The sequence below is a fragment of the Protomyctophum bolini genome, assembly GCF_963924005.1.
Source record: "Protomyctophum bolini genome assembly, chromosome: 9".
NCBI classification, from domain to species: Eukaryota; Metazoa; Chordata; class Actinopteri; order Myctophiformes; family Myctophidae; genus Protomyctophum; species Protomyctophum bolini.
Genome location: NC_137870.1, coordinates 47,721,960 through 47,749,777, shown reverse-complemented (window position 1 = coordinate 47,749,777; position 27,818 = coordinate 47,721,960). Strand labels below are relative to the sequence as shown.

General features: G+C 42.8%; 2 protein-coding genes across 2 annotated transcripts in view; one reads left to right on the top strand and one right to left on the bottom strand.

Annotated features, from left to right (window-relative positions):
- LOC308321915 (apolipoprotein(a)-like) overlaps positions 1-27,818 on the bottom strand; it is a gene marked incomplete at its 3' end in the record, with an annotated part of 666,829 nt that overhangs the window by 197,579 nt on the left and 441,432 nt on the right. The window lies entirely within an intron of this gene.
- On the top strand, positions 59-10,862 carry LOC308321233 (uncharacterized protein; the record flags this gene model as incomplete). The annotated part of the gene is made up of 7 exons (XM_080772072.1): positions 59-354; positions 3,123-3,235; positions 3,379-3,588; positions 5,149-5,463; positions 5,928-5,999; positions 9,717-9,845; positions 10,852-10,862. 7 exons carry the CDS (start codon positions 59-61, stop codon positions 10,860-10,862), a joined length of 1,146 nt encoding a protein of 381 aa, XP_080628198.1.

Genomic DNA, 27,818 nt, shown 5'->3' with positions numbered 1-27,818 from the left:
TACCCTGCTGGTACAACAACCCGATCCTCTTTGGGCCGAGCTAAGAGATCTCAGGGACATGGTGGTAGAGCACAGAGTCCAGCTGAAGAACACCGAGGCCAGGCTGTCGGCCAGCGAGGAAGACTCCCAGGATCTCAGAGCCTCCGTGGTGGAACATCGGGTCCAACTGAGCAACACGGAGACCAGGCTGTCTGCCAGCGAGGAGGACTCCAACGATCACAGGGTCCAGCTCGGTGTCGTAGAGGCCAGGCTGTCGGCCAGCGAGGAGGAAGCCAAGGACCTCCGAGACGAGGTGCTGCGTCTGGGAGCCACCGTGGTGCAGCAGAGAGAGAAGCTCAGCTACACGGAGTTCAGGTACGGGAATTAGTGTTTTTTTTTTTTTATATATAATTTAGGTACATTTATTTATTTAAGTGTCATTCTGTTTCAAGTATAGCATGTTTCAGCTATAGGGCTGTTTCCATGATTCAGAATCCATTGCAAGCATTTGTTTTTGGACACAAAAAACGGCCGTAGATATAGCCTACTTTTCCAAATTGGATGTCCTCCTCACATTGTGTGAATTGACTCAGAGTCATGTAATGCTACTTAAACAGGGAGACATTGTGTGCATTCTGTCTGCATAATGCTCGGTAATGGTATAAGCTTCCAGCAGCTGTCACACAGTTTCCCAAGGGGAGTTTGCTTGGATCATATTGATATGTCTGAGCTTGTTAATAATTATTGATAACGATCACCTTATCGATCAGGCTTATCGAGCCGGGTTCTTATCGAGCCCACTATCGAGCATTTTCTATTATTCTGTGGAATGACGCGTTCAGACATTCTGAACAGAACCAGTATATTTTACTAGAGCCTTCAAATACAGTACTTTTCTAAATTGACCTTTTCTTTTTTTTACCTATGCAATCATATTAAAGAAACTGTTAACTGGTTAATGTGGGTACAGTCACTTTAAAAGTGTCATGTTTCCCCGGACAGCGTTGGTTGGAATTTGTATCAATACACTTTTAGAGCGACATGTTTGTGCCAGCGTGGTGGACCGCTACGCTCCATAACAGGCTTGATAAGCCCAAAGCTTATTGATAACGGGTACTCAATAAGCTTGTTATCGGGCGTATATGCTTTTTCAGAGATAGTATATATCGTGATACAGTGTCAGTGAATGCACGTTCTATATGGTTTAGCAGTTCTATACCTTAATTTATACTTTTGTAGAACGATGGTTTTATATTTTGGTCTAAATGTTCTGTTACTCTGTGTTCTATTTTTGAGTGGTGCAACCACTCCTACAACCAGCAATGTCCGTGTACACCTATGTATTTGGTTAAAATGGGTAGGGTTTAAAAAAAGGCAAGAGCCTGCTCTGGTGCACTGGCCTAAAAGTGGGTCCTTAAAAGCTGCTAAAACTTCTGAAATGTATGTATGTAGGTATGTATGTATGTGTGTATGTATTTAAAAGGGGGGGGGGGGGGGGGGGGGGGCTTTTTGTAAAAAGGCCCAGCCCACAATACCTACAAATATCTAAAAATAATTCCAAAATAGGGTTACCAGTGAAGGGCAAAATGCCTATTCACTGGAGACTATGCAAGGCAGTGGCGTCCACCCCCCTGAGTCCAAGTTAGACTAGACCGCATACCTAACCTAACCACTCCTACAACCAGCAATGTCCGTGTACACCTATCTATGTATGTATGTATGTATGTATCGTATGTATGTGTTAATGAGCACCAGTATGAGTACCAGTAGGGGCGCTGTTGTGCCATGCAGAAACAGAGAGAGACAGTGCTGACAGACTGTTGCCTGCTAGAGAGAGAGAGAGAGAGAGAGAGAGAGAGAGAGAGAGAGAGAGAGAGAGGATGGGGGGGGAGAGAGGGGAGTTGCACTACTCGGTTCACACAGGTGTGATTTGTTGATACCTTAGGACTAGGTGGTTATATTTTTCATACCTTAGGTGGTTGTTCAGTAACTTATATTTTTGATACCTTAGGTCAGGGGTTTTCAACTGGTTTTGACCCAGGGACCACCATTCTGACTAGGAGCAGCCTGGGGACCACCACTATTGTGTCGGGTGGGTTCATCGTAGATCTACGATGGACCCACCCCCGACACAACAGTGGTGGGGCATTCATGCACCACGGGTTAAGATTGTTTTTGTTTTCTTCTTACTTGTTACTCACTAATCACACGAATCACAGGCTACATTCATGAGCTGGACAAGAAAATATATGTTTCAAAGTATTTTATTATCAAAAGTTTTACAAAAGTGTTTTTTACTTGTACTAAGCATGACTCAAAATAAGTCTCAAAATAATAATCCATTTCAGTTAATCACCCAAATACTGAAGACACATTTGACACCCGCACCCCCCCCCCCTCGTATGTCTCTGTCTGTATGTATACGACTGAGCATGGAATGTGATGTATGACGATAAGAGCGCCCCTCACTTCACACGGGTGTGCTTTTTGAGTGTCGCCTAACCACTCCTATGCAGAGCTATGTGTGTGTGTGTGTGTGTGTGTATGAATGCATGTGTATGTAGCATGCATTCATGCATATGTGTATGTAGCATGCCGCTGCTGCTAGCCTGTTGGTAGCCTGTTGGTAGCCTGCTGCTAGCCTGTTGGTAGCCTGTTGGTAGCCTGCTGCTAGCCTGTTGGTAGCCTGTTGGTAGCCTGCTGCTAGCCTGTTGGTAGCCTGTTGGTAGCCTGCTGCTAGCCTGTTGCTAGCCTGCTGCTAACCTGTTGCTAGCCTGTTCGTAGCCTGGTGCTAGCCTGCTGCTAGCCTTCTGCTAGCCTGTTGCTAGCCTTCTGCTAGCCTGTTGCTAGCCCGTTGGTAGCCTGCTGCTAGCCTGTTGCTAGCCTTCTGCTAGCCTGTTGCTAACCTGCTGCTAGCCTGTTGCTAGCCTGCTGCTAGCCTGTTGGTAGCTTGTTGCTAGCCTTCTGCTAGCCTGTTGCTAGCCTTCTGCTAGCCTGTTGCTAGCCTGCTGCTAGCCTGTTGTTAGCCTGCTGGTAGCCTGTTGGTAGCTACTGTAAAATATAGTAGACCTTTATGAACTCATTTGTGAAGACAGCTATAATAAGCATTTTATTTTGCTTTCTCTAACTTTCCCTAACTAAAGGGTGGCAGCCAGCGAGGAAGAAGCCAAGGAGCTCAGAGACACTGTGGTGGAACAACGGGTTCATCTCAGCAACATGGAGGCAGAAGTCCAGGAGCAGAGGAGCTTAGTGAGAGGTAAGTATCTGGTCTACATTTGTACTGTGGCGCCCTCAGGTGGTCGGGGGAGGGCATTCCACAGCCGAGGAGCAGCTGAGCAGAAGGCCCTGTTCATATAGTAGTCTCAACATACATTTATCTCCCTGTGATATTGTTTTCAGAAATGGCTGCCAAAGTGAGTGAGAGTGAGTCCCAAGTTGCAGAGTTCCAGACCAGGCTGAATGCGACAGAGACCAGACTGGAGGCCACCGAGGTCTACGTTGAAGACCACCAGAGCAGGCTGGGTGCCACAGAGTCCAGACTAGGTGCTACAGAGACCAGACTGGGTGCCACAGAGGTCCAGGTTGAAGTCTTGGAGAAACAAAGTGAAGGTAATTTGAACCCGTTGATGTTCAGGGGGAACATACGCTGGTCTAGCGCCCCTCAAAACCCCCCCAAAAAAACAAGCGGTTGTGTAAAATCATAATCGCAATCTTAGTGTTTAAATTCACCCGAAACATTTTGTAAGCGTGAAAAATCAACGCTTTCGTTCTGGGCCCAGGGACGTCGCTGATTTGGTTGTCCAACTTGCCCTACACATAATGTTTGCACTGCCACCCTCGGCGTGTTGCCCTACACATAGTTCGTCTTGTTCGTATGTGTAGCGACGGCGCTGTATGGGCCATGAATGAAGCTTGTTTTGATCAAAAGGGAATGTTGCTGCTGGAGGAATGAATGCAGACGACAAGATGACTTTAACTTTAACATTTAGCTGCTGGAGGAATGAATGCAGACGACAAGATGACTTTAACTTTAACATTTAGCTGCTGGTGGAATGAATGCAGACGACAAGATGACTTTAACTTTAACATTTAGCTGCTGGAGGAATGAATGCAGACGACAGGATGACTTTAACTTTAACATTTAGCTGCTGGTGGAATTAATGCAGACGGCAAGATGACTTTAACTTTAACATTTAGCTGCTGGTGGAATGAATGCAGACGGCAAGATGAATTTAACTTTAACATTTAGCTGCTGGTGGAATGAATGCAGACGGCAAGATTACTTTAACTTTAACATTTAGCTGCTGGAGGAATGAATGCAGACGACAAGATGACTTTAACTTTAACATTTAGCTGCTGGAGGAATGAATGCAGACGGCAAGATGACTTTAACGCTTATTTCCTGCATGTTTACTCGTCACCATTGAGATGTTGGCGACGAGCTCCATCTATCTTATTCAACAGAATTAAACAAATGACTTTGGGAGATGGAGGGTATCTGATTTATCCTGTTGTGCCTTGATTAAGTCCATTCACAACAGGTGTGCAGCCACACCCACCCACAGCCACACCCACCCACCCACAGCCACACCCAGCCACACACACCCACCCACAGCAACACCCACCCACAGCCACACCCACAGCCACACCCAGCTCCGAGTCCAGTTCTAGTTCTAGCGACACAGCCACACACACCCACCCACAGCAACACCCACCCACAGCCACACCCACAGCCACACCAAGCTCTGAGTCCAGTTCTAGTTCTAGCGACACAGCCACACACACCCACCCACAGCAACACCCACCCACAGCCACAGCCACACCCAGCTCTGAGTCCAGTTCTAGTTCTAGCGACACAGCCACACACACCCACCCACAGCAACACCCACCCACAGCCACACCCACAGCCACACCCACCCACAGCCACACACACCCACCCACAGCAACAACCACCCACAGCCACACCCAGCTCTGAGTCCAGTTCTAGTTTGACTCAGACCAGGTGTGACTTCTTAAATCGGCAGCCTTCCGGGTGCTTCAAAACGTCACTGAGCAACTTCCACTGACATGAATAGCGGAGGGGGCGGAGCTTCGCGCCAGTTCAGTCTCTATCCTTTTAATACTCTATGGTTTTAACATACATTTATCTCTCTGTGATATTGTTTTCAGTAATGGCTGCCAAAGTGAGTGAGAGTGAGTCCCAGATTGCAGAGTTCCAGACCAGGCTGAACGCTACAGAGACCAGACTGGATGCCACAGAGACCAGGTTCGATGCTACAGAGGTCCAGGTTGCAGAGTTCCAGACCAGGCTGAATGCTACAGAGGTCCAGGTTGCAGAGTTCCAGACCAGGCTCGATGCTACAGAGGTCCAGGTTGCAGAGTTCCAGACCAGGCTGAATGCTACAGAGGTCCAGGTTGCAGAGTTCCAGACCAGGCTCGATGCTACAGAGGTCCAGGTTGCAGACTTGGAGAAAGAAAGTGAAGGTGATTAATTTGGGGGCAGCGGTAGAGTGGCCGGTAGAACATCTGGATGGGAACCGAGAGGTTCCCGGTTCGATCCCTGTGGGCTCCTCCAGAATTAGTGTCGAAGTGTCCTTGAGCAAGAAATTGCCCTAACCCCGATGTGCAGGTTGGTGCCTTGCATGGTTTCCTCCTCCATCAATGTGTGAAGGTGGTTGTGTGTGTGTGTGTGTGTGTGTGTGTGTGTGTGTGTGTGTGTGTGTGTGTGTGCGTGTGTGCGTGTGTGTGTGTGTGTGCGTGCGTGAATGAAGTGACGATGGAGGGCTTGTCTGAGTGTTCATTCATCCAGATGAGCTCAGAGAATATGTAATTTACTGTATTCATCATACAATCCAGCACATTAAACTGCATCTAATAATTGTGATTAATTATGTAACAACTATTATCAATGATTTAATTGATTAATGGTAATCTTGTGTTGATTTCAGCTCATGCTGCTCAGCTGTCCAGCGTAGAAACACACCTGACTTCTACTGACAACCAAGTACAGGATCTGAGGAGTGAGTTTATTTATTATACATTATGTTATAATGAACTGAGGATCAGTGTATAATGGCGATTTCACTAGTCACAGTAATATCCAGCAGAACTTTTAGTATTGACTCGTATCATTGAATAATTCTCCACTTCTTATTGTTATGAAACTCACAACATCCAATGAATGACGGAGATCGTCCTCGTGTACTTTATGGGAATTTATTGCAAAGTCCAATCCCTTTATTTCCATCCACAAACAGAATTCCTCCTGAGCTTCTCTCAAAAAGTATCCACTTAAAAATAATTAACTGGCTTAACAATATCAAAGAAAAATAATAAAAACACGATTCCTTTAGTTTACAGCTCACAAAGTTTACTAAGATTACGGTCAAAAACTTGTGTCGTTCCACTGTTGCATCAGCTCAATTTACTTTGGCTTTTATCTGACGTCACTGGACAACTTCACATACCCAGTAGCTGTTATATATCGCTCAATATAACACAGTATACAAAATGTATCATAAAATATTGCAACAACACCTGATATTAGTAAACAAACCAACAATACCAAAATGCAAATACTGATAATAATAACACTATATCACCTTGTTACAATAAACAAATTAAATAATATTGTAAATCACTCAAAATTAGCTTTAGGTCAGTTTTAGCTCCTACAGAGTGAGTTTATTTATTTAATATGTTATAATGAACTGAGGAGTGAATCTATTTATTTAATACGTTATAATGAACTGAGGAGTGAGTCTATTTATTTAATATTTTATAATGAACTGAGGAGTGAGTCTATTTATTTAATATGTTATAATGAACTGAGGAGTGAGTCTATTTATTTAATATGTTATAATGATCTGAGGAGTGAGTCTATTTATTTAATATGTTATAATGAACTGAGGAGTGAGTCTATTTATTTAATATGTTATAATGAACTGAGGAGTGAGTCTATTTATTTAATATGTTATAATGAACTGAGGAGTGAGTCTATTTATTTAATATGTTATAATGAACTGAGGAGTGAGTCTATTTATTTAATATGTTATAATGATCTGAGGAGTGAGTTTATTTCTTTAATTTAATGAACTGAGGAGTGAGTCTATTTATTTAATATGTTATAATGAACTGAGGAGTGAGTCTATTTATTTAATATGTTATAATGAACTGAGGAGTGAGTTTATTTATTTAATATGTTATAATGATCTGAGGAGTGAGTCTATTTTTTTAATTTAATGAACTGAGGAGTGAGTCTATTTTTAATATGTTATAATGAACTGAGGAGTGAGTCTATTTATTTAATATGTTGTAATGATCTGAGGAGTGGGTCTATTTATTTAATATGTTATAATGAACTGAGGCGTGAGTCTATTTATTTAATATGTTATAATGAACTGAGGAGTGAGTCTATTTATTTAATATGTTATAATGAACTGAGGAGTGAGTCTATTTATTTAATATGTTATAATGAACTGAGGAGTGAGTCTATTTATTTAATATGTTATAATGAACTGAGGAGTGAGTCTATTTATTTAATATGTTATAATGATCTGAGGAGTGAGTTTATTTATTTAATTTAATGAACTGAGGAGTGAGTCTATTTATTTAATATGTCATAATGAACTGAGGAGTGAGTCTATTTATTTAATATGTTATAAGTATCTGAGGAGTGAGTTTATTTATTTAATTTAATGAACTGAGGAGTGAGTCTATTTATTTAATATGTTATAATGAACTGAGGAGTGAGTATATTTATTTAATATGGTATAATGAACTGAGGAGTGGGTTTATTTATTTAATATGTTATAATGAACTGAGGAGTGAGTTTATTTATTTGATTTAATGAACTGAGGAGTGAGTCTATTTATTTAATTATGTTATAATGAACTGATGAGTGAGTCTATTTATTTAATTTAATGAACTGAGGAGTGAGTCTATTTTTTAATATGTTATAATGAACTGAGGAGTGAGTCCATTTATTTAATATGTTATAATGAACTGAGGAGTGAGTCTATTTATTTAATATGTTATAATGAACTGAGGAGTGAGTCTATTTATTTAATATGTTATAATGATCTGAGGAGTGAGTCTATTTATTTAATTTAATGAACTGAGGAGTGAGTCTATTTTTTTATATGTTATAATGAACTGAGGAGTGAGTCCATTTATTTAATATGTTATAATGAACTGAGGAGTGAGTCTATTTTTTAATATGTTATAATGAACTGAGGAGTGAGTCTATTTATTTAATATGTTATAATGAACTGAGGAGTGAGTCTATTTATTTAATATGTTATAATGATCTGAGGAGTGAGTCTATTTTTTAATATGTTATAATGAACTGAGGAGTGAGTCTATTTATTTAATATGTCATAATGAACTGAGAAGTGAGTTTATGTATTAAACATTGTTATAACTGAGTAGCAGGTGTTAAGGTTACACAAGGCATTCACCAGACTCTCTTAATCCAGAGCGATTTACAGTAAGCAAGAACAACACATGGTAATAATACATAGAATACACAGAAATAGTCATCTATACACTATAGAGTGCTATGTCTACATTACATGCAATCTAAATCATTGGTTCCCCGGGGGTCCTTGAGGGCGTTCCAGGGGGTCCCCAGATTCCACAGCTAAATGATAGTTTGGAACCAAATTGACTTTTCTGGGTCTGAAAATCAGAGAGTTGTACAAATGGACCAGGTCCATTTGGTTCCATTTCAACACAGAGTTATATTAACATTGATTTTACAATATATATTGGGGTCCCAGACATATAAATACCATTAAATGGGGGGTCCGTAGCCTAATTCTGGTCAAACTGGGGGTCCTTGAAATTAAACTGGTTGAGAATCCCTGCTAGAGCCGTAAAAACCTTCTCTTATGGGGGTCCTTGGCATATATTTTCTAATGGGGGTCCGCGGCCTAATTAGTGTAAATTTTGGGGGTCCTTGACATGGACACGTTTGGGAACCACTGATCTAAGTTACATAAGTTGAGCCTTTGCATACGTCTGTAAGGTGGTCGAGGCTAGGGCAAGTGATACAGGCTGTAAGGTGGTCTAGGCTAGGGCCAGTGCTACGGGCTGTAAGGTGGTCGGGGCTAGGGCCAGTACTACGGGCTGTAAGGTGGTCGAGGCTAGGGCCAGTGCTACGGGCTAAAATGGAGTCTGAAGAGGTGGGTTTTAAGACTAGGGCGGAAGATTTTGCGAACCAAATGTTGGCAAAATGTACCTCAAATGTACGTCAGAGAACATTCTAGTATGTAGTGGTATACTACACAGTACTTCAGAGTAGTACCACCAGCTAATGTACTCTAAAAGTACTGTAGAATACTATATAGATACTTCTGTGAAGTACTGTAGTACTGTTTACTATACTGTGTCTTGTTGAAGCTGATAGTTGGATGTAAAGCTGCACTGCAAGACAGTACATTTAATTGGTGCATTATTGAAATAATAATAGTAATACTAATAATAGTAGGCCTATAATATATGCTTTTACAATTACAATTTATGCATTTATCAGACGCTCTTAATCCAGAGCGATTTACAGTAAGCAAGAACAAAAAGCATGGCAATACATCACATACATAATTCATATTAATGTTATTCATATTGATGTTATATAAACAATGTATTATTGAAATAATACTAATAATTGTAAACCTAAAATATGTGTTTTTATTAACATTGTTATAAACACTGTGATAATGTCTCTGTGTTGACAGACCCACCGAAGGTGGCGTTCTCTGTTGGGTTGAGTAATTCTGGAACAGTTGGACCGTATAGTTCTGACACCACTCTGATCTATAAGAGAGTCATCACCAACGTGGGCAACGGCTACGATCCATCTACAGGTTGGTTATACGATTCGTTCATGTTTATTCACTTCATAGAATACATTACTTTACTATTTAAACCAATAGACGGGAAGGACGAGAGGAGAGACGTTTAATGTGATTGGTTGTGAGCTTGTAGATCTGCTATTTCTAACAGTCTACAATATGGTGGGATGTGTGTGTGTGTGTGTGTGTGTGTGTGTGTGTGTGTGTGTGTGTGTGTGTGCGTGCGTGCGTGCGCGCGTGTGTGTGTGTGGTGTTCTCTCTCTCTCTCTCAGGTATCTTTACATCAGTCCTGAAAGGGTTATATAATTTCAGGTTCACTGCAGGTGACGGCTGGTCAACATCGTATTTTTATATCCAGATGTATAAAAATGGTCAGCGAATCATTCATAACGTTGCATATGTTAGTTCTACTGGTGGTCGGTCATATGTGTCTAATGGAATGATCCTGGAGCTGGAGCAGGGAGACACAGTTTACATGCGTATACCTGGTGGGCGGAAGCTCTATGATGACTCAGACAACCATAATGTGTTCAGTGGTTTTCTGCTCTATGCTATGTAACTCTGTTACTACATTACATTAACACTGTTACTGTACCATTAACACTGTTACTGTACCATTAACACTGTTACTGTACCATTAACACTGTTACTGTGCCGTAACATTACTGTAACAGTACATTCTATGTAACACTGTTTGTGGTAACGTTACATTAAAGAGACGAGTGTGTGTTGACCCCATAATGTATTTATACATTCTGTCAATAATAAACACTTATTAAAAAAGTACTGTTGTTTATAGTGTGTTTTACTGACTATTTAAAAAGTACTGTTGTTTATAGTGTGTTTTACTGATTATTTAAAAAAGTAGGCCTACTGTTGTTTATAGTGTGTTTTACTGATTATTTAAAACAAGTACTGTTGTTTATAGTGTGTTTTACTGATTATTTAAACAAGTACTGTTGTTTATAGTGTGTTTTACTGATTATTGCTGTTGTTTATAGTGTGTTTTACTGACTAGAACGCATCTAAAGACAGTTATGAAGTGTTTTGTCCAAAACCACCGAAATCCAGACTATGAGCCTTAAGGCACCACATGACTTTATTTTTGGTTTCCTACAAGCTCTCAACATGGTGTCTATTAGCCCTGTGACTGACGTCACTCGCTCATCCCCTGGTTCTGAAGTCCTGACGTCACTCGCCCATCCCCTGGTTCTAAAGTCCTGACACGTTATATTGTCGGGGAGGTGTCTCTGTGTCGTTGTATTGACAGGGAGGTGTCTCTGTATCGTTATATTGACAGGGAGGTGTCTCTGTATCATTATATATATTGTCGGGGAGGTGTCTCTGTATCGTTATATTGTCAGGGAGGTGTCTCTGTATCGTTATATTGTCAGGGAGGTGTCTCTGTATCGTTATATTGTCAGGGAGGTGTCTCTGTATCATTATATTGTCAGGGAGGTGTCTCTGTATCGTTATATTGTCAGGGAGGTGTCTCTGTATCGTTATATTGTCAGGGAGGTGTCTCTGTGTCGTTATATTGTCAGGGAGGTGTCTCTGTATCATTATATATTGTCAGGGAGGTGTCGCTGTATCGTTATATTGTCAGGGAGGTGTCTCTGTATCATTATATATATTGTCAGGGAGGTGTCTCTGTATCATTATATATTGTCAGGGAGGTGTCTCTGTATCGTTATATTGTCAGGGAGGTGTCTCTGTATCGTTATATATATTGTCAGGGAGGTGTCTCTGTATCGTTATATTGTCAGGGAGGTGTCTCTGTATCGTTATATATATTGTCAGGGAGGTGTCTCTGTATCTTTATATTGTCAGGGAGGTGTCTCTGTATCATTATATTGTCAGGGAGGTGTCTCTGTATCGTTATATTGTCAGGGAGGTGTCTCTGTATCGTTATATTGACAGGGAGGTGTCTCTGTATCGTTATATTGTCAGGGAGGTGTCTCTGTATCGTTATATTGTCAGGGAGGTGTCTCTGTATCGTTATATTGTCAGGGAGGTGTCTCTGTATCATTATATTGTCAGGGAGGTGTCTCTGTATCGTTATATTGTCAGGGAGGTGTCTCTGTATCGTTATATTGTCAGGGAGGTGTCTCTGTGTCGTTATATTGTCAGGGAGGTGTCTCTGTATCATTATATTGTCAGGGAGGTGTCTCTGTATCGTTATATTGTCAGGGAGGTGTCTCTGTATCGTTATATTGTCAGGGAGGTGTCGCTGTATCGTTATATTGTCAGGGAGGTGTCTCTGTATCATTATATATATTGTCAGGGAGGTGTCTCTGTATCGTTATATTGTCAGGGAGGTGTCTCTGTATCATTATATATTGTCAGGGAGGTGTCTCTGTATCGTTATATTGTCAGGGAGGTGTCTCTGTATCGTTATATATATTGTCAGGGAGGTGTCTCTGTATCGTTATATTGTCAGGGAGGTGTCTCTGTGTCGTTATATTGTCAGGGAGGTGTCTCTGTATCGTTATATTGTCAGGGAGGTGTCTCTGTATCGTTATATATATTGTCAGGGAGGTGTCTCTGTATCGTTATATTGTCAGGGAGGTGTCTCTGTATCGTTATATATATTGTCAGGGAGGTGTCTCTGTATCTTTATATTGTCAGGGAGGTGTCTCTGTATCATTATATTGTCAGGGAGGTGTCTCTGTATCGTTATATTGTCAGGGAGGTGTCTCTGTATCGTTATATTGACAGGGAGGTGTCTCTGTATCGTTATATTGTCAGGGAGGTGTCTCTGTATCGTTATATTGTCAGGGAGGTGTCTGTATCGTTATATTGTCAGGGAGGTGTCTCTGCATCGTTATATTGTCAGGGAGGTGTCTCTGTATCGTTATATTGTCAGGGAGGTGTCTCTGTATCGTTATATTGTCAGGGAGGTGTGTCTGTATCGTTATATTGTCAGGGAGGTGTCTCTGTATCGTTATATTGTCAGGGAGGTGTCTCTGTATCGTTATATTGTCAGGGACGTGTCTCTGTATCGTTATATATATTGTCGGGGAGGTGTCTCTGTATCGTTATATTGTCAGGGAGGTGTCTCTGTGTCGTTATATTGTCAGGGAGGTGTCTCTGTGTCGTTATATTGTCAGGGAGGTGTCTGTATCGTTTGCGACAGTCAGTCACTCATATACGATACAGTCTGTTTCCAGTGAAAATGTAACTAATTCAGTAGCAGTAACAATAGCGTGAGCACAAACACTGGCTGATGATTGGCTGATCACCCCATAGCGATGATTTGATTGGCTGAGTAAAGTAGGCCTACATAATGAGGATAAAAAGTGAGGGCATAAAAGTGAAGACGCCAACGCCATTGGCCGGAATGACATTTGTGATGATTTGATTGGCTGAGTATAAGCACACGACGTGATGTATGGTGATGTGTGGCGATACAGAGCGCCCCTCACTTCACACAAGTGTGATTTTTATTTGTATTTGGGCTCCTTATATCACTGCGCAAAAAGCATGGAATACGGATGTGTATATTACAAACATTAAACTTTACAACAAACTCCGGTAAACTCCCGAATTGTACCATCACACCTTTATATTACCGTATATTAGCTGTATATGCTGCTAAACTTGAGGTTTACGGGAAAAATACAGTGCCTGTTAACTCCTATTTTCAAGCAGTTATTATGTCATACACGTGTTAACATTAGCAGAGAGAGAGAGAGAGTGTTGCATCAGATTGTATAGAATATTACAGTGCTATATAGTTGTACCGTACAGTGGTATCTGTCCCACATAGAATACTGCACTGTACATCAAACAGAATATCTGTTGACCAACCATTCTGTACAGTCATTAGTTAACCCATTTTGGGCGGGAACCCCTTTTGGTGTTAGCATTACGTTATGCTTTAGCTATTTAAAAATAGCAGATCTACAAGATTGTGGCGCGCCACCGAGTGGCGCTACGAGATTGTAGGTAATTGACAGTAATTAGCCTGCGGACCCCCCCCCACACACGGGCTCGGTGCGGTGCTCGGCGCGGTGGCCGAACGGTTTGCGGAGCGGTCTTGATATCGGAAGGTCGCTATAGTTCGTATCCCCGGGGCGGCACGTTAAAATTACCACCGCTGAAGTGCCCTTGGACGAGGCATTGAACCCCTACCATGAAATGTTCTATGAGCAGGGCCTGGCTGTAAACAAGTTCTTGAGCTTAGTCCAGTTACCCTGGGTAAACATAGTACCTTTCCTTTCCTTAGTCCAGTTACCCTGGGTAAACATAGTACCTTTCCTTTCCTTAGTCCAGTTACCCTGGGTAAACATAGTACCTTTCCTTTCCTTAGTCCAGTTACCCTGGGTAAACATAGTACCTTTATCTTATCTTATCTTATCTTTTATCTTTATCTTTATTTGTCTCCCTTGGGAGAAATTTGTCTTGGAGACAGAGTCACAGCTGCATACAAATAACAGACATGTTCACATACGAAAAGAAAAAAACACCATGAAACACCCACATACACAAAACAGAGATATTGCACACATTCCCTTGATAAAGTGCAACTATAGTCATTAAAGTGCATTCGTCAATCCCTGATTGAGCATTTTAGTTGACAGGGGAACAAAAGAGTGTTTGAATCTATTATATACACATCGTGGAGTTCTATACCTCCTACCGGATGGCATTAGCTCGTACTCTCGGTACCTTTCCTTTCCTTAGTCCAGTTACCCTGGGTAAACATACCGTAGTACCTTTCCTTTCCTTAGTCCAGTTACCCTGGGTAAACATAGTACCTTTCCTTTCCTTAGTCCAGTTACCCTGGGTAAACATAGTACCTTTTCTTTCCTTAGTCCAGTTACCCTGGGTAAACATAGTACCTTTCCTTTCCTTAGTCCTGCACGCACACACGCATGCGACTCCATATAAGCAACATAAAGGGGACATTAAACATCATGGAGTGATGATGCAAACACCAAACTGTATGTACTGTATGTATATACCTGGCAAATGTTGCGGAAAAAAATGTGTCTGCATGGTTGCGAAGATGAACGGGTGGAGTACGTGTGCACATTTGCAGGTTCTTGGAATTGTATAGGCTTGCTTGTATTTATTGCTGCTTTTCAAACGAAAAATAAAATAAATAAAAATAAATATTGTTTTATTGTACTTGTGTAAGAAATTGACACATTCATAATGACTAGACCTGTACTTGCCCGTCGGCCTACTTGAGAAAGATTCAACTTGCGGGAACCTAATAATATCCGTTGTCAACTTGTCATAGCACCCGTTTTAACTATCTGTCTGTGTCCCTTTTGTGCCCATACTGTATATGGAGGTCTTTGTATCTGTCTGTCTGCCTCTGTCTGTCTGCCTGTGCCTGAAGAGTGCAAACTGACTGAGGTGTCTCTGTATCATTATATATATTGTCAGGGAGGTGTCTCTGTATCATTATATATATTGTCAGGGAGGTGTCTCTGTATCGTTATATTGTCAGGGAGGTGTCTCTGTATCGTTATATATATTGTCAGGGAGGTGTCTCTGTATCGTTATATTGTCAGGGAGGTGTCTCTGTGTCGTTATATTGTCAGGGAGGTGTCTCTGTATCGTTATATTGTCAGGGAGGTGTCTCTGTATCGTTATATATATTGTCAGGGAGGTGTCTCTGTATCTTTATATTGTCAGGGAGGTGTCTCTGTATCATTATATTGTCAGGGAGGTGTCTCTGTATCGTTATATTGTCAGGGAGGTGTCTCTGTATCGTTATATTGACAGGGAGGTGTCTCTGTATCGTTATATTGTCAGGGAGGTGTCTCTGTATCGTTATATTGTCAGGGAGGTGTCTGTATCGTTATATTGTCAGGGAGGTGTCTCTGCATCGTTATATTGTCAGGGAGGTGTCTCTGTATCGTTATATTGTCAGGGAGGTGTCTCTGTATCGTTATATTGTCAGGGAGGTGTGTCTGTATCGTTATATTGTCAGGGAGGTGTCTCTGTATCGTTATATTGTCAGGGAGGTGTCTCTGTATCGTTATATTGTCAGGGACGTGTCTCTGTATCGTTATATATATTGTCGGGGAGGTGTCTCTGTATCGTTATATTGTCAGGGAGGTGTCTCTGTGTCGTTATATTGTCAGGGAGGTGTCTCTGTGTCGTTATATTGTCAGGGAGGTGTCTGTATCGTTTGCGACAGTCAGTCACTCATATACGATACAGTCTGTTTCCAGTGAAAATGTAACTAATTCAGTAGCAGTAACAATAGCGTGAGCACAAACACTGGCTGATGATTGGCTGATCACCCCATAGCGATGATTTGATTGGCTGAGTAAAGTAGGCCTACATAATGAGGATAAAAAGTGAGGGCATAAAAGTGAAGACGCCAACGCCATTGGCCGGAATGACATTTGTGATGATTTGATTGGCTGAGTATAAGCACACGACGTGATGTATGGTGATGTGTGGCGATACAGAGCGCCCCTCACTTCACACAAGTGTGATTTTTATTTGTATTTGGGCTCCTTATATCACTGCGCAAAAAGCATGGAATACGGATGTGTATATTACAAACATTAAACTTTACAACAAACTCCGGTAAACTCCCGAATTGTACCATCACACCTTTATATTACCGTATATTAGCTGTATATGCTGCTAAACTTGAGGTTTACGGGAAAAATACAGTGCCTGTTAACTCCTATTTTCAAGCAGTTATTATGTCATACACGTGTTAACATTAGCAGAGAGAGAGAGAGAGTGTTGCATCAGATTGTATAGAATATTACAGTGCTATATAGTTGTACCGTACAGTGGTATCTGTCCCACATAGAATACTGCACTGTACATCAAACAGAATATCTGTTGACCAACCATTCTGTACAGTCATTAGTTAACCCATTTTGGGCGGGAACCCCTTTTGGTGTTAGCATTACGTTATGCTTTAGCTATTTAAAAATAGCAGATCTACAAGATTGTGGCGCGCCACCGAGTGGCGCTACGAGATTGTAGGTAATTGACAGTAATTAGCCTGCGGACCCCCCCCCACACACGGGCTCGGTGCGGTGCTCGGCGCGGTGGCCGAACGGTTTGCGGAGCGGTCTTGATATCGGAAGGTCGCTATAGTTCGTATCCCCGGGGCGGCACGTTAAAATTACCACCGCTGAAGTGCCCTTGGACGAGGCATTGAACCCCTACCATGAAATGTTCTATGAGCAGGGCCTGGCTGTAAACAAGTTCTTGAGCTTAGTCCAGTTACCCTGGGTAAACATAGTACCTTTCCTTTCCTTAGTCCAGTTACCCTGGGTAAACATAGTACCTTTCCTTTCCTTAGTCCAGTTACCCTGGGTAAACATAGTACCTTTCCTTTCCTTAGTCCAGTTACCCTGGGTAAACATAGTACCTTTATCTTATCTTATCTTATCTTTTATCTTTATCTTTATTTGTCTCCCTTGGGAGAAATTTGTCTTGGAGACAGAGTCACAGCTGCATACAAATAACAGACATGTTCACATACGAAAAGAAAAAAACACCATGAAACACCCACATACACAAAACAGAGATATTGCACACATTCCCTTGATAAAGTGCAACTATAGTCATTAAAGTGCATTCGTCAATCCCTGATTGAGCATTTTAGTTGACAGGGGAACAAAAGAGTGTTTGAATCTATTATATACACATCGTGGAGTTCTATACCTCCTACCGGATGGCATTAGCTCGTACTCTCGGTACCTTTCCTTTCCTTAGTCCAGTTACCCTGGGTAAACATACCGTAGTACCTTTCCTTTCCTTAGTCCAGTTACCCTGGGTAAACATAGTACCTTTCCTTTCCTTAGTCCAGTTACCCTGGGTAAACATAGTACCTTTTCTTTCCTTAGTCCAGTTACCCTGGGTAAACATAGTACCTTTCCTTTCCTTAGTCCTGCACGCACACACGCATGCGACTCCATATAAGCAACATAAAGGGGACATTAAACATCATGGAGTGATGATGCAAACACCAAACTGTATGTACTGTATGTATATACCTGGCAAATGTTGCGGAAAAAAATGTGTCTGCATGGTTGCGAAGATGAACGGGTGGAGTACGTGTGCACATTTGCAGGTTCTTGGAATTGTATAGGCTTGCTTGTATTTATTGCTGCTTTTCAAACGAAAAATAAAATAAATAAAAATAAATATTGTTTTATTGTACTTGTGTAAGAAATTGACACATTCATAATGACTAGACCTGTACTTGCCCGTCGGCCTACTTGAGAAAGATTCAACTTGCGGGAACCTAATAATATCCGTTGTCAACTTGTCATAGCACCCGTTTTAACTATCTGTCTGTGTCCCTTTTGTGCCCATACTGTATATGGAGGTCTTTGTATCTGTCTGTCTGCCTCTGTCTGTCTGCCTGTGCCTGAAGAGTGCAAACTGACTGAGGTGTCTCTGTATCATTATATATATTGTCAGGGAGGTGTCTCTGTATCATTATATATATTGTCAGGGAGGTGTCTCTGTATCGTTATATTGTCAGGGAGGTGTCTCTGTATCGTTATATATATTGTCAGGGAGGTGTCTCTGTATCGTTATATTGTCAGGGAGGTGTCTCTGTGTCGTTATATTGTCAGGGAGGTGTCTCTGTATCGTTATATTGTCAGGGAGGTGTCTCTGTATCGTTATATATATTGTCAGGGAGGTGTCTCTGTATCTTTATATTGTCAGGGAGGTGTCTCTGTATCATTATATTGTCAGGGAGGTGTCTCTGTATCGTTATATTGTCAGGGAGGTGTCTCTGTATCGTTATATTGACAGGGAGGTGTCTCTGTATCGTTATATTGTCAGGGAGGTGTCTCTGTATCGTTATATTGTCAGGGAGGTGTCTGTATCGTTATATTGTCAGGGAGGTGTCTCTGCATCGTTATATTGTCAGGGAGGTGTCTCTGTATCGTTATATTGTCAGGGAGGTGTCTCTGTATCGTTATATTGTCAGGGAGGTGTGTCTGTATCGTTATATTGTCAGGGAGGTGTCTCTGTATCGTTATATTGTCAGGGAGGTGTCTCTGTATCGTTATATTGTCAGGGACGTGTCTCTGTATCGTTATATATATTGTCGGGGAGGTGTCTCTGTATCGTTATATTGTCAGGGAGGTGTCTCTGTGTCGTTATATTGTCAGGGAGGTGTCTCTGTGTCGTTATATTGTCAGGGAGGTGTCTGTATCGTTTGCGACAGTCAGTCACTCATATACGATACAGTCTGTTTCCAGTGAAAATGTAACTAATTCAGTAGCAGTAACAATAGCGTGAGCACAAACACTGGCTGATGATTGGCTGATCACCCCATAGCGATGATTTGATTGGCTGAGTAAAGTAGGCCTACATAATGAGGATAAAAAGTGAGGGCATAAAAGTGAAGACGCCAACGCCATTGGCCGGAATGACATTTGTGATGATTTGATTGGCTGAGTATAAGCACACGACGTGATGTATGGTGATGTGTGGCGATACAGAGCGCCCCTCACTTCACACAAGTGTGATTTTTATTTGTATTTGGGCTCCTTATATCACTGCGCAAAAAGCATGGAATACGGATGTGTATATTACAAACATTAAACTTTACAACAAACTCCGGTAAACTCCCGAATTGTACCATCACACCTTTATATTACCGTATATTAGCTGTATATGCTGCTAAACTTGAGGTTTACGGGAAAAATACAGTGCCTGTTAACTCCTATTTTCAAGCAGTTATTATGTCATACACGTGTTAACATTAGCAGAGAGAGAGAGAGAGTGTTGCATCAGATTGTATAGAATATTACAGTGCTATATAGTTGTACCGTACAGTGGTATCTGTCCCACATAGAATACTGCACTGTACATCAAACAGAATATCTGTTGACCAACCATTCTGTACAGTCATTAGTTAACCCATTTTGGGCGGGAACCCCTTTTGGTGTTAGCATTACGTTATGCTTTAGCTATTTAAAAATAGCAGATCTACAAGATTGTGGCGCGCCACCGAGTGGCGCTACGAGATTGTAGGTAATTGACAGTAATTAGCCTGCGGACCCCCCCCCACACACGGGCTCGGTGCGGTGCTCGGCGCGGTGGCCGAACGGTTTGCGGAGCGGTCTTGATATCGGAAGGTCGCTATAGTTCGTATCCCCGGGGCGGCACGTTAAAATTACCACCGCTGAAGTGCCCTTGGACGAGGCATTGAACCCCTACCATGAAATGTTCTATGAGCAGGGCCTGGCTGTAAACAAGTTCTTGAGCTTAGTCCAGTTACCCTGGGTAAACATAGTACCTTTCCTTTCCTTAGTCCAGTTACCCTGGGTAAACATAGTACCTTTCCTTTCCTTAGTCCAGTTACCCTGGGTAAACATAGTACCTTTCCTTTCCTTAGTCCAGTTACCCTGGGTAAACATAGTACCTTTATCTTATCTTATCTTATCTTTTATCTTTATCTTTATTTGTCTCCCTTGGGAGAAATTTGTCTTGGAGACAGAGTCACAGCTGCATACAAATAACAGACATGTTCACATACGAAAAGAAAAAAACACCATGAAACACCCACATACACAAAACAGAGATATTGCACACATTCCCTTGATAAAGTGCAACTATAGTCATTAAAGTGCATTCGTCAATCCCTGATTGAGCATTTTAGTTGACAGGGGAACAAAAGAGTGTTTGAATCTATTATATACACATCGTGGAGTTCTATACCTCCTACCGGATGGCATTAGCTCGTACTCTCGGTACCTTTCCTTTCCTTAGTCCAGTTACCCTGGGTAAACATACCGTAGTACCTTTCCTTTCCTTAGTCCAGTTACCCTGGGTAAACATAGTACCTTTCCTTTCCTTAGTCCAGTTACCCTGGGTAAACATAGTACCTTTTCTTTCCTTAGTCCAGTTACCCTGGGTAAACATAGTACCTTTCCTTTCCTTAGTCCTGCACGCACACACGCATGCGACTCCATATAAGCAACATAAAGGGGACATTAAACATCATGGAGTGATGATGCAAACACCAAACTGTATGTACTGTATGTATATACCTGGCAAATGTTGCGGAAAAAAATGTGTCTGCATGGTTGCGAAGATGAACGGGTGGAGTACGTGTGCACATTTGCAGGTTCTTGGAATTGTATAGGCTTGCTTGTATTTATTGCTGCTTTTCAAACGAAAAATAAAATAAATAAAAATAAATATTGTTTTATTGTACTTGTGTAAGAAATTGACACATTCATAATGACTAGACCTGTACTTGCCCGTCGGCCTACTTGAGAAAGATTCAACTTGCGGGAACCTAATAATATCCGTTGTCAACTTGTCATAGCACCCGTTTTAACTATCTGTCTGTGTCCCTTTTGTGCCCATACTGTATATGGAGGTCTTTGTATCTGTCTGTCTGCCTCTGTCTGTCTGCCTGTGCCTGAAGAGTGCAAACTGACTGTGAAAAGTGGACTGGTTAAGTAATCAATTTATTGTCAGGTGTGGAGTTGCCATTGCAATCAATTGGCTGAGGCAGAGGCTGTGGAATTGCACAGGTGAGGGGATACTTAGGCTGATTATTAGGCCCTGCACTGGCAGAGCCTGAGCAGAGCCTTTTGTGGTGGTTCTGGAGAACCGTGGGTCCGACCGACTCGATACCGGGCACTGCGCTCCCTGTGGGGGGTGTGGAACGTCTGTGTCAAATGTGAAGTCGGTGGGGCGAACGGTTGTCCAGTTACGTGCATTACAACCGTACACACACACACACACACACACACACACAGACACACACACACACACACACACACACACACACACACACACACACACGCAGATACAGAGACGTGGCGCATTTATAAATCATAGTAGTTTTTGCTCTTGGGAAAAAAAGGTGCACTGAACCTCAGTCATCATTATTGTTCTCACGTGCTTCATAAATAAAATGTACTTGATCTGAATAAATCATTTATGATATTGACCAGGATTAAAACCAGGGCAGAATTTAAACTATCGACTACTATTACACTCTTATGGAGAGGGGAGATGGCGGCGAGGAAGGACGTGCATGAGTGAGCTCTGCACCTGAGCCCGTCTGTCTAAAGTTGAACTGAACTGTAAAGATTTCAGAATGGATTTTGTAAAAGTGTGTTCTTTTCGTTAAGAATCACCCAAACAGGATTGTAGTTTAGCCCAGCCGGGCAATAGTTTATTATAAAGTCCCGTGCTCAGAGTAGTAATAAACAACCTGTCAGCTCAGGCTAGTGCAACCAACAACAGGTACCGTGCGTCACGCACCTGTATAAGCAAGGTTCCTACCTAAGCAATAAAGGTTCCTACTTCAGCAAGCAATAATAGGACACCTATTATAACATCTCTTCTCTTTTGTTTTGTTTTTTGATTTCAATAACAACTCAATACCACTTGCAAAATTGAACATTTCAAGACAGCATTTCAAAATACTTTGGCATACATACTTCAACTGTTTTTTTTCTTTTTTTTTTTCAAATGCAGAAATCACATTTTCAATAAACTGTTTTTTTTTTTTTTTTTTTTTTAAATCCCCCCCAAAGGCCATAGAGTGGGACTAGGACACAAAGTCCTTGTAACGTTGGGGTGTCACGACTGCACGACCCGCTCTGGTGGTAACTGGAGCGTCACCAGTGCTCGTGGCTGTGCCAGAGCGTGTGTGTGTGTTTGCAATTCTGTCAGGGACGGAGTGTGTGTGTGGTCCAGTGTCTCTCTCAGGGACAGTGCGTGTGTCAGATTGTGTAGGAATAGTCTCCAGGTGACCAAGGTCAGCAGTCACCATCGGGGCACGTCTGATGTGTCTGCGATTCCTCCTGAGTACTCCGCCGCCGTCCATCTGTATCTCATACGATCGTGCATCAATAGGCCTCAGCACCCTGCCTAGACGCCAGACAGTATAAGGAGCAAAGGGCTGTATTCTCACACAGTCACCCGTGTTCAGCGTGTCCAGGTCTTTCGCTGATCTGTCATAGTAGATGCACTGACGATTCTGTTTCATCTGCAGCTCTTTCTGTACCTCGTTGACTTTCGGCTGCAGAAGACTTGCTGTGGTCGGGAGTAGCGCTTTAGTACGCCGGCTGAGTAGCCTCTGTGCCGGACTGGTGTCCATGCCCTGCGATGGTGTGTTGCGATGATCTAGAATGGCCAGATATGGGTCCCGCCCAGCAGCTTTGGCTTTGTACATGAGTCTCTTTGCTGTCTTCACCGCTGATTCCGCTTTGCCGTTGCTCTGGGGGTAACCCGGTGATGAGGTCTTGTGTTGGAATTCCCATAGCCTGCTGAATTTCTGGAACTCCTGCGATGAGTATTGTGGGCCGTTATCCGAAAATAAAATATCTGGAATCCCCTGACGTGAAAAATGTGCTTTCAGCTTCTTTATTACTGTGGTAGATTTGGTGTCGGCCAGATAGTCTATCTCCCAGAAGTTTGAATAATAGTCTACAGTGACCAGGTAGTCCTTATTATCAAATGAAAACAGATCTGTGCCTACCTTTGCCCATGGCCTGCTCGGAATATCATGTGGGATCAAGGTTTCCTTCTGTTGCTTATTGTCCACTGACCTGCAGATGTCACACTTGGCTACATATGTCTTGATCTGGTCGTTCATGCCCTGCCAGTAGACACACTCTCTAGCCCTCCGCAGGCATCCTTCCACACCCAGATGAGATGAATGTAGACGCTGGGTGATCTCTCTCTTCAGTGTATCAGGAACAACAGCGCGTTCGCCCCTGAACACTATTCCATCTTGAGATGTCAGCTCGTTTTGGAATGAGAAGTACGGTCTGATTTCACTTGGTGTCATTGCCTTATCTGTTGGCCATCCGTGGTCCATCATTTCAATCAGCATCTGCAGTGTTTTGTCCTCTTTTGTTGCATTACGTATGGCATGGAGCCTGTCTTCAGAGATAGGTAGGTGCTGTGCCATATTAACAGTCTCTATTTCAGCTTCCACTGAGCCAAAGGATGAGCACTCAGGAAGGTAGGCTCTGCTCAATGTGTCTGCCAGTAACATGTGTTTTCCAGGCACATACACCACCTCCAAATCATATTTCTGAATGCGTAGCATCATTCTTTGCAACCTTTTAGGTGCACTCAGTAGGGGCTTTCTCACAATGGTCTCTAGTGGCTTGTGATCACTTTGCACAGTAACCTTTCTGCCATAGGTGTATTGGTGGAACTTTTCCATGCTAAATACCATTGCTAAGAACTCTTTTTCTATTTGGGCATAGCCCCGCTCAGTCTTTGTGAGTGCTCTGCTCGCAAAAGCGACGGGCTTACCATTCTGCATAAGCGCTGCACCCAAACCGGTGTCTGATGCATCACATTGTACAGTCAGCTCTTCCTCTGGGTTGTAGTATTTCAGCACTGGTGCATCCGTGATAGTCTCCTTCAGTTTGAGGAATGATTCATCATGTTGTGCTGTCCAGTCCCACTTACAGTCCTTATGTGTTAACTGCCTCAACATCTCACACTGATCAGAGAGATGAGGACAGAACTTGGCCAGGTAGTTAGCCATTCCTAACAGCCTCTGTACGCCTTTCACATCTGTTGGCTGTGGCATATGTTTGACAGCACGCACCTTCTCAGGATCAATTTTGAGGCCTTCCGCTGTCAGAAGATGTCCTATGTATGTAGTCTCCTTTTGTCTCAGTCTGAATTTGTCTCCATTCAGTTTTATGCCTTTTTCTCTGCATCGGGTCAGGAGAAGTCTCAGCTTTTCATCATGGTCACGCTCAGCTGCCTCCTGTGTCTCACCTTGACCTGTAATCAGCACATCATCTGCTATTATGTAGAGACCAGGCAGGTCCTCTAATGCTTGTGTCAGCTTTCTTTGAAAGATCTCTGGCGCTGGGCTTATACCCATTGGCATCCTCAGCCATCGGTACCGTCCAAATGGGGTCGCAAACGTTGTCAGCTGGCTGGACTCGGCTTCCAGCTTGACATGCCAGAAACCGCTCTTGACATCACACACAGTGAAGACTCTGGCTTTGGATAGGTCAGGCAGTATGTCCTCGATGGTCTGGAGTGGGAAGTGACTGCGCTTCAGTGCCTTGTTTAAGGGCCTTGGATCGATACATACTCTCAGTTTCCCGCTTGGTTTCTGTACAACGACCATCCCGCTGATCCAGTCTGTACTGCACTCAACCGGAGCGATAATTCCTCTACGCTGTAGGTCCTGCAGTTCCGCTTTCAGGGGTTTCATCATAGCGACTGGAACACGCCTCTTTGGCAGCTGTACAGGTTTTACTGTGTCGTCCAACTCCATTTTATATTCACCCTCCAGGCAGCCATCTCCAGTGAATATATCTGCATACTCCGCTTGAATCTGTCCCAATGTCCACTGTCCACTGGTGTGCTTTTCTGATGTCACAATGCTATCTATTGCCATTATGTTCTCATATTGAACCTTAATCAGCTTCATAGCTTCACTGGCCTTTTTCCCAAGCAGTGGCACACTGCAGTCATTGTCCACCACTTCAAACTGCAACTGGTACAGTTTCTGATTTCTTGGGTTCCTCAGTTTTATTTTACATTTGCCCAGCGGCCTCAATTTGCTCTTATTGTACATCATTAGTACTGTCTTGGTCTCTTCAAGTTTAGTGTCAGGGTTTAGCAGGTAGAGTGGAATTATATTGCAACTAGCCCCACAGTCTATTTGGAATTTCACTACATCTTTGCCCAGTAGCATGCCTGCAAATAGCTGTGCATCATTAGCTTTGGTGTCCACTGCATTCACATTCTCAGTTGCAGTAACACAGAGGACATCTTCATATTCCTCCTCACTGTCACACTCAGTCCCTGCTACATTGTGCACCCGTTTCTTATACTTTTCTGGGCTTGATCTACACACTATTGCAAAGTGGTTGTCTTTGCCACATATTTTGCACTTCTTACCGAATGCTGGGCACTTCCGTTTGTCACGTTCATGTGTTTTGGCGCAAAACCTGCACTCCACTGTGTTCTTTGTGTAATTTTGGCGCGCTGCTCCTCCTCCGCTCACAGCGTGCACCTCCTCTTCCATCTTCGGTCCCGAGATGGTTTTGCTGTTTTCCCGCGACAGCTCCGCTGCTCTGCACAATTGAATGCACATATCCAGTTCCAACTTCTTTTCCCGAAGCAGTCTCTCTCTCATGCTTGCGTCGTTGAGTCCACATACAATCCGATCGCGGATGAGTGAGTCTCTCAATGTCCCGAAATTGCACGTTCTTGCCAACAGCTTCAGTTCCGTGACATAATTGTCAATGTTCTCACTACCGCCCTGGTTCCTTGTGAAAAAACGATAGCGTTCCACAGTCTCGTTGATGCTAGGATTGCAGTGATCATTAAACTTTGTGATAATGTCCTCCAACTTCCATGCAGAGTTGGGCGTATCTCCCATCAACGTGTCCAGTAGCTCTCTGCCACTCTCGCCGACTAGATAACAGAACAACTTAACTTTTTTCTTGACGTCCTCTGCGTTCTCGTCGTCCAATGTTAAGTCCACATAAAGCACAAATTCGTCTCTCCATGTCTTCCACGACCGTGAAAGGTTTCCCGAATCCAGACACAGGATCTGTGGGGGTTTTAGTCCATCCATATCGCAGTAAACAGGTCTCTCCCGCCTCCGTGATAATTATTGAAGTTCCTTTCAAAACTCGCAATTTCTTCAGTTTTGGTTCACAACCGCTGCCACCATGTAAAAGTGTGTTCTTTTCGTTAAGAATCACCCAAACAGGATTGTAGTTTAGCCCAGCCGGGCAATAGTTTATTATAAAGTCCCGTGCTCAGAGTAGTAATAAACAACCTGTCAGCTCAGGCTAGTGCAACCAACAACAGGTACCGTGCGTCACGCACCTGTATAAGCAAGGTTCCTACCTAAGCAATAAAGGTTCCTACTTCAGCAAGCAATAATAGGACACCTATTATAACAGATTTTGGAAACAAGAATTTAACATCTAAACGAAAGACTTAATTAGTAGACCAAGTGTTAATCCTACGGCAGGAATAATAGCGTTTGTGTGAACCAGCCAACGCCCACGCCGCTTGAATTGTTTGTCGCGCACCGTGCGACATCGCAACAATGACAGAATGCACAATGGAAATAATTCTTCAAGCAATCGAGAGCAGTAAAAAAGAACTTACTGCTCAACTGCAAGCTATAGAACGGAAAGTGAATCAACTCGACAATGCAATGACAAACCTGTCAGAGCAATACGTCGAAATGCAGCAACGAGTGAGCAAAGTGGAGGATGACGCGGTGGACACGCAAAAACGCATACAAACACTGGAGAAAGACGTCGCCTCGCTACAAACAAAGGTGGAATATATAGAAATCAAAACCTGCAATCAAACCTGGTCTTCGTCGGAATAGCAGAACGGGAAGAGGGAATGAATACAACAGCCTTCCTACGGCAGCTGATTCCTGAACTACTCGGGAGGGAGAACTTCCCAGAACCACTGGGCATTGCGAGGAGCCACAGAATTGCGGTGAGCAAGAGAGGGGTCGGCGAGCAGAGCAAACCTCGGCCCATCATAGCCAAATTCTGGAGCGACGAGGACAGGGAGAAGATTCGACGCCTTGCACGGGAGAAAGACGAGCTGCTGCATAACCAGAAAAGAATAAACATCTTTCCTGACTCGAGCTATGCAGTCCGAGCCAAAATCAGGGCTCTCCGCCCGGTGAAAGAGAAGCTCCTATCACTGGAAATAAGGTACTATACAATTTTCCCGGCGACAATATGCTTCAAGCACGGCGGCGTTAACTACAGGTTTAACTCACCTAAAGAGGCAGAGAACTGTGTAAATGAGCTCAAGGTTGAATATCCTAAAGAGACAGAAAACTCTCTAAATGAAAGCATCGGCAGGGAATCCCCGATCGCTATGGATTAAGGTCTCATTTGCTTAATATGATTCCATCTAAGAAATGAGAGTCACTGGCCTATAACATTCGATGATATTTCTGTTTATTTTTGGGTTAACAATTTATTATGTTTTGTTACTTTTCTAACAAACTGTTGCAATGCCAAAATAGTG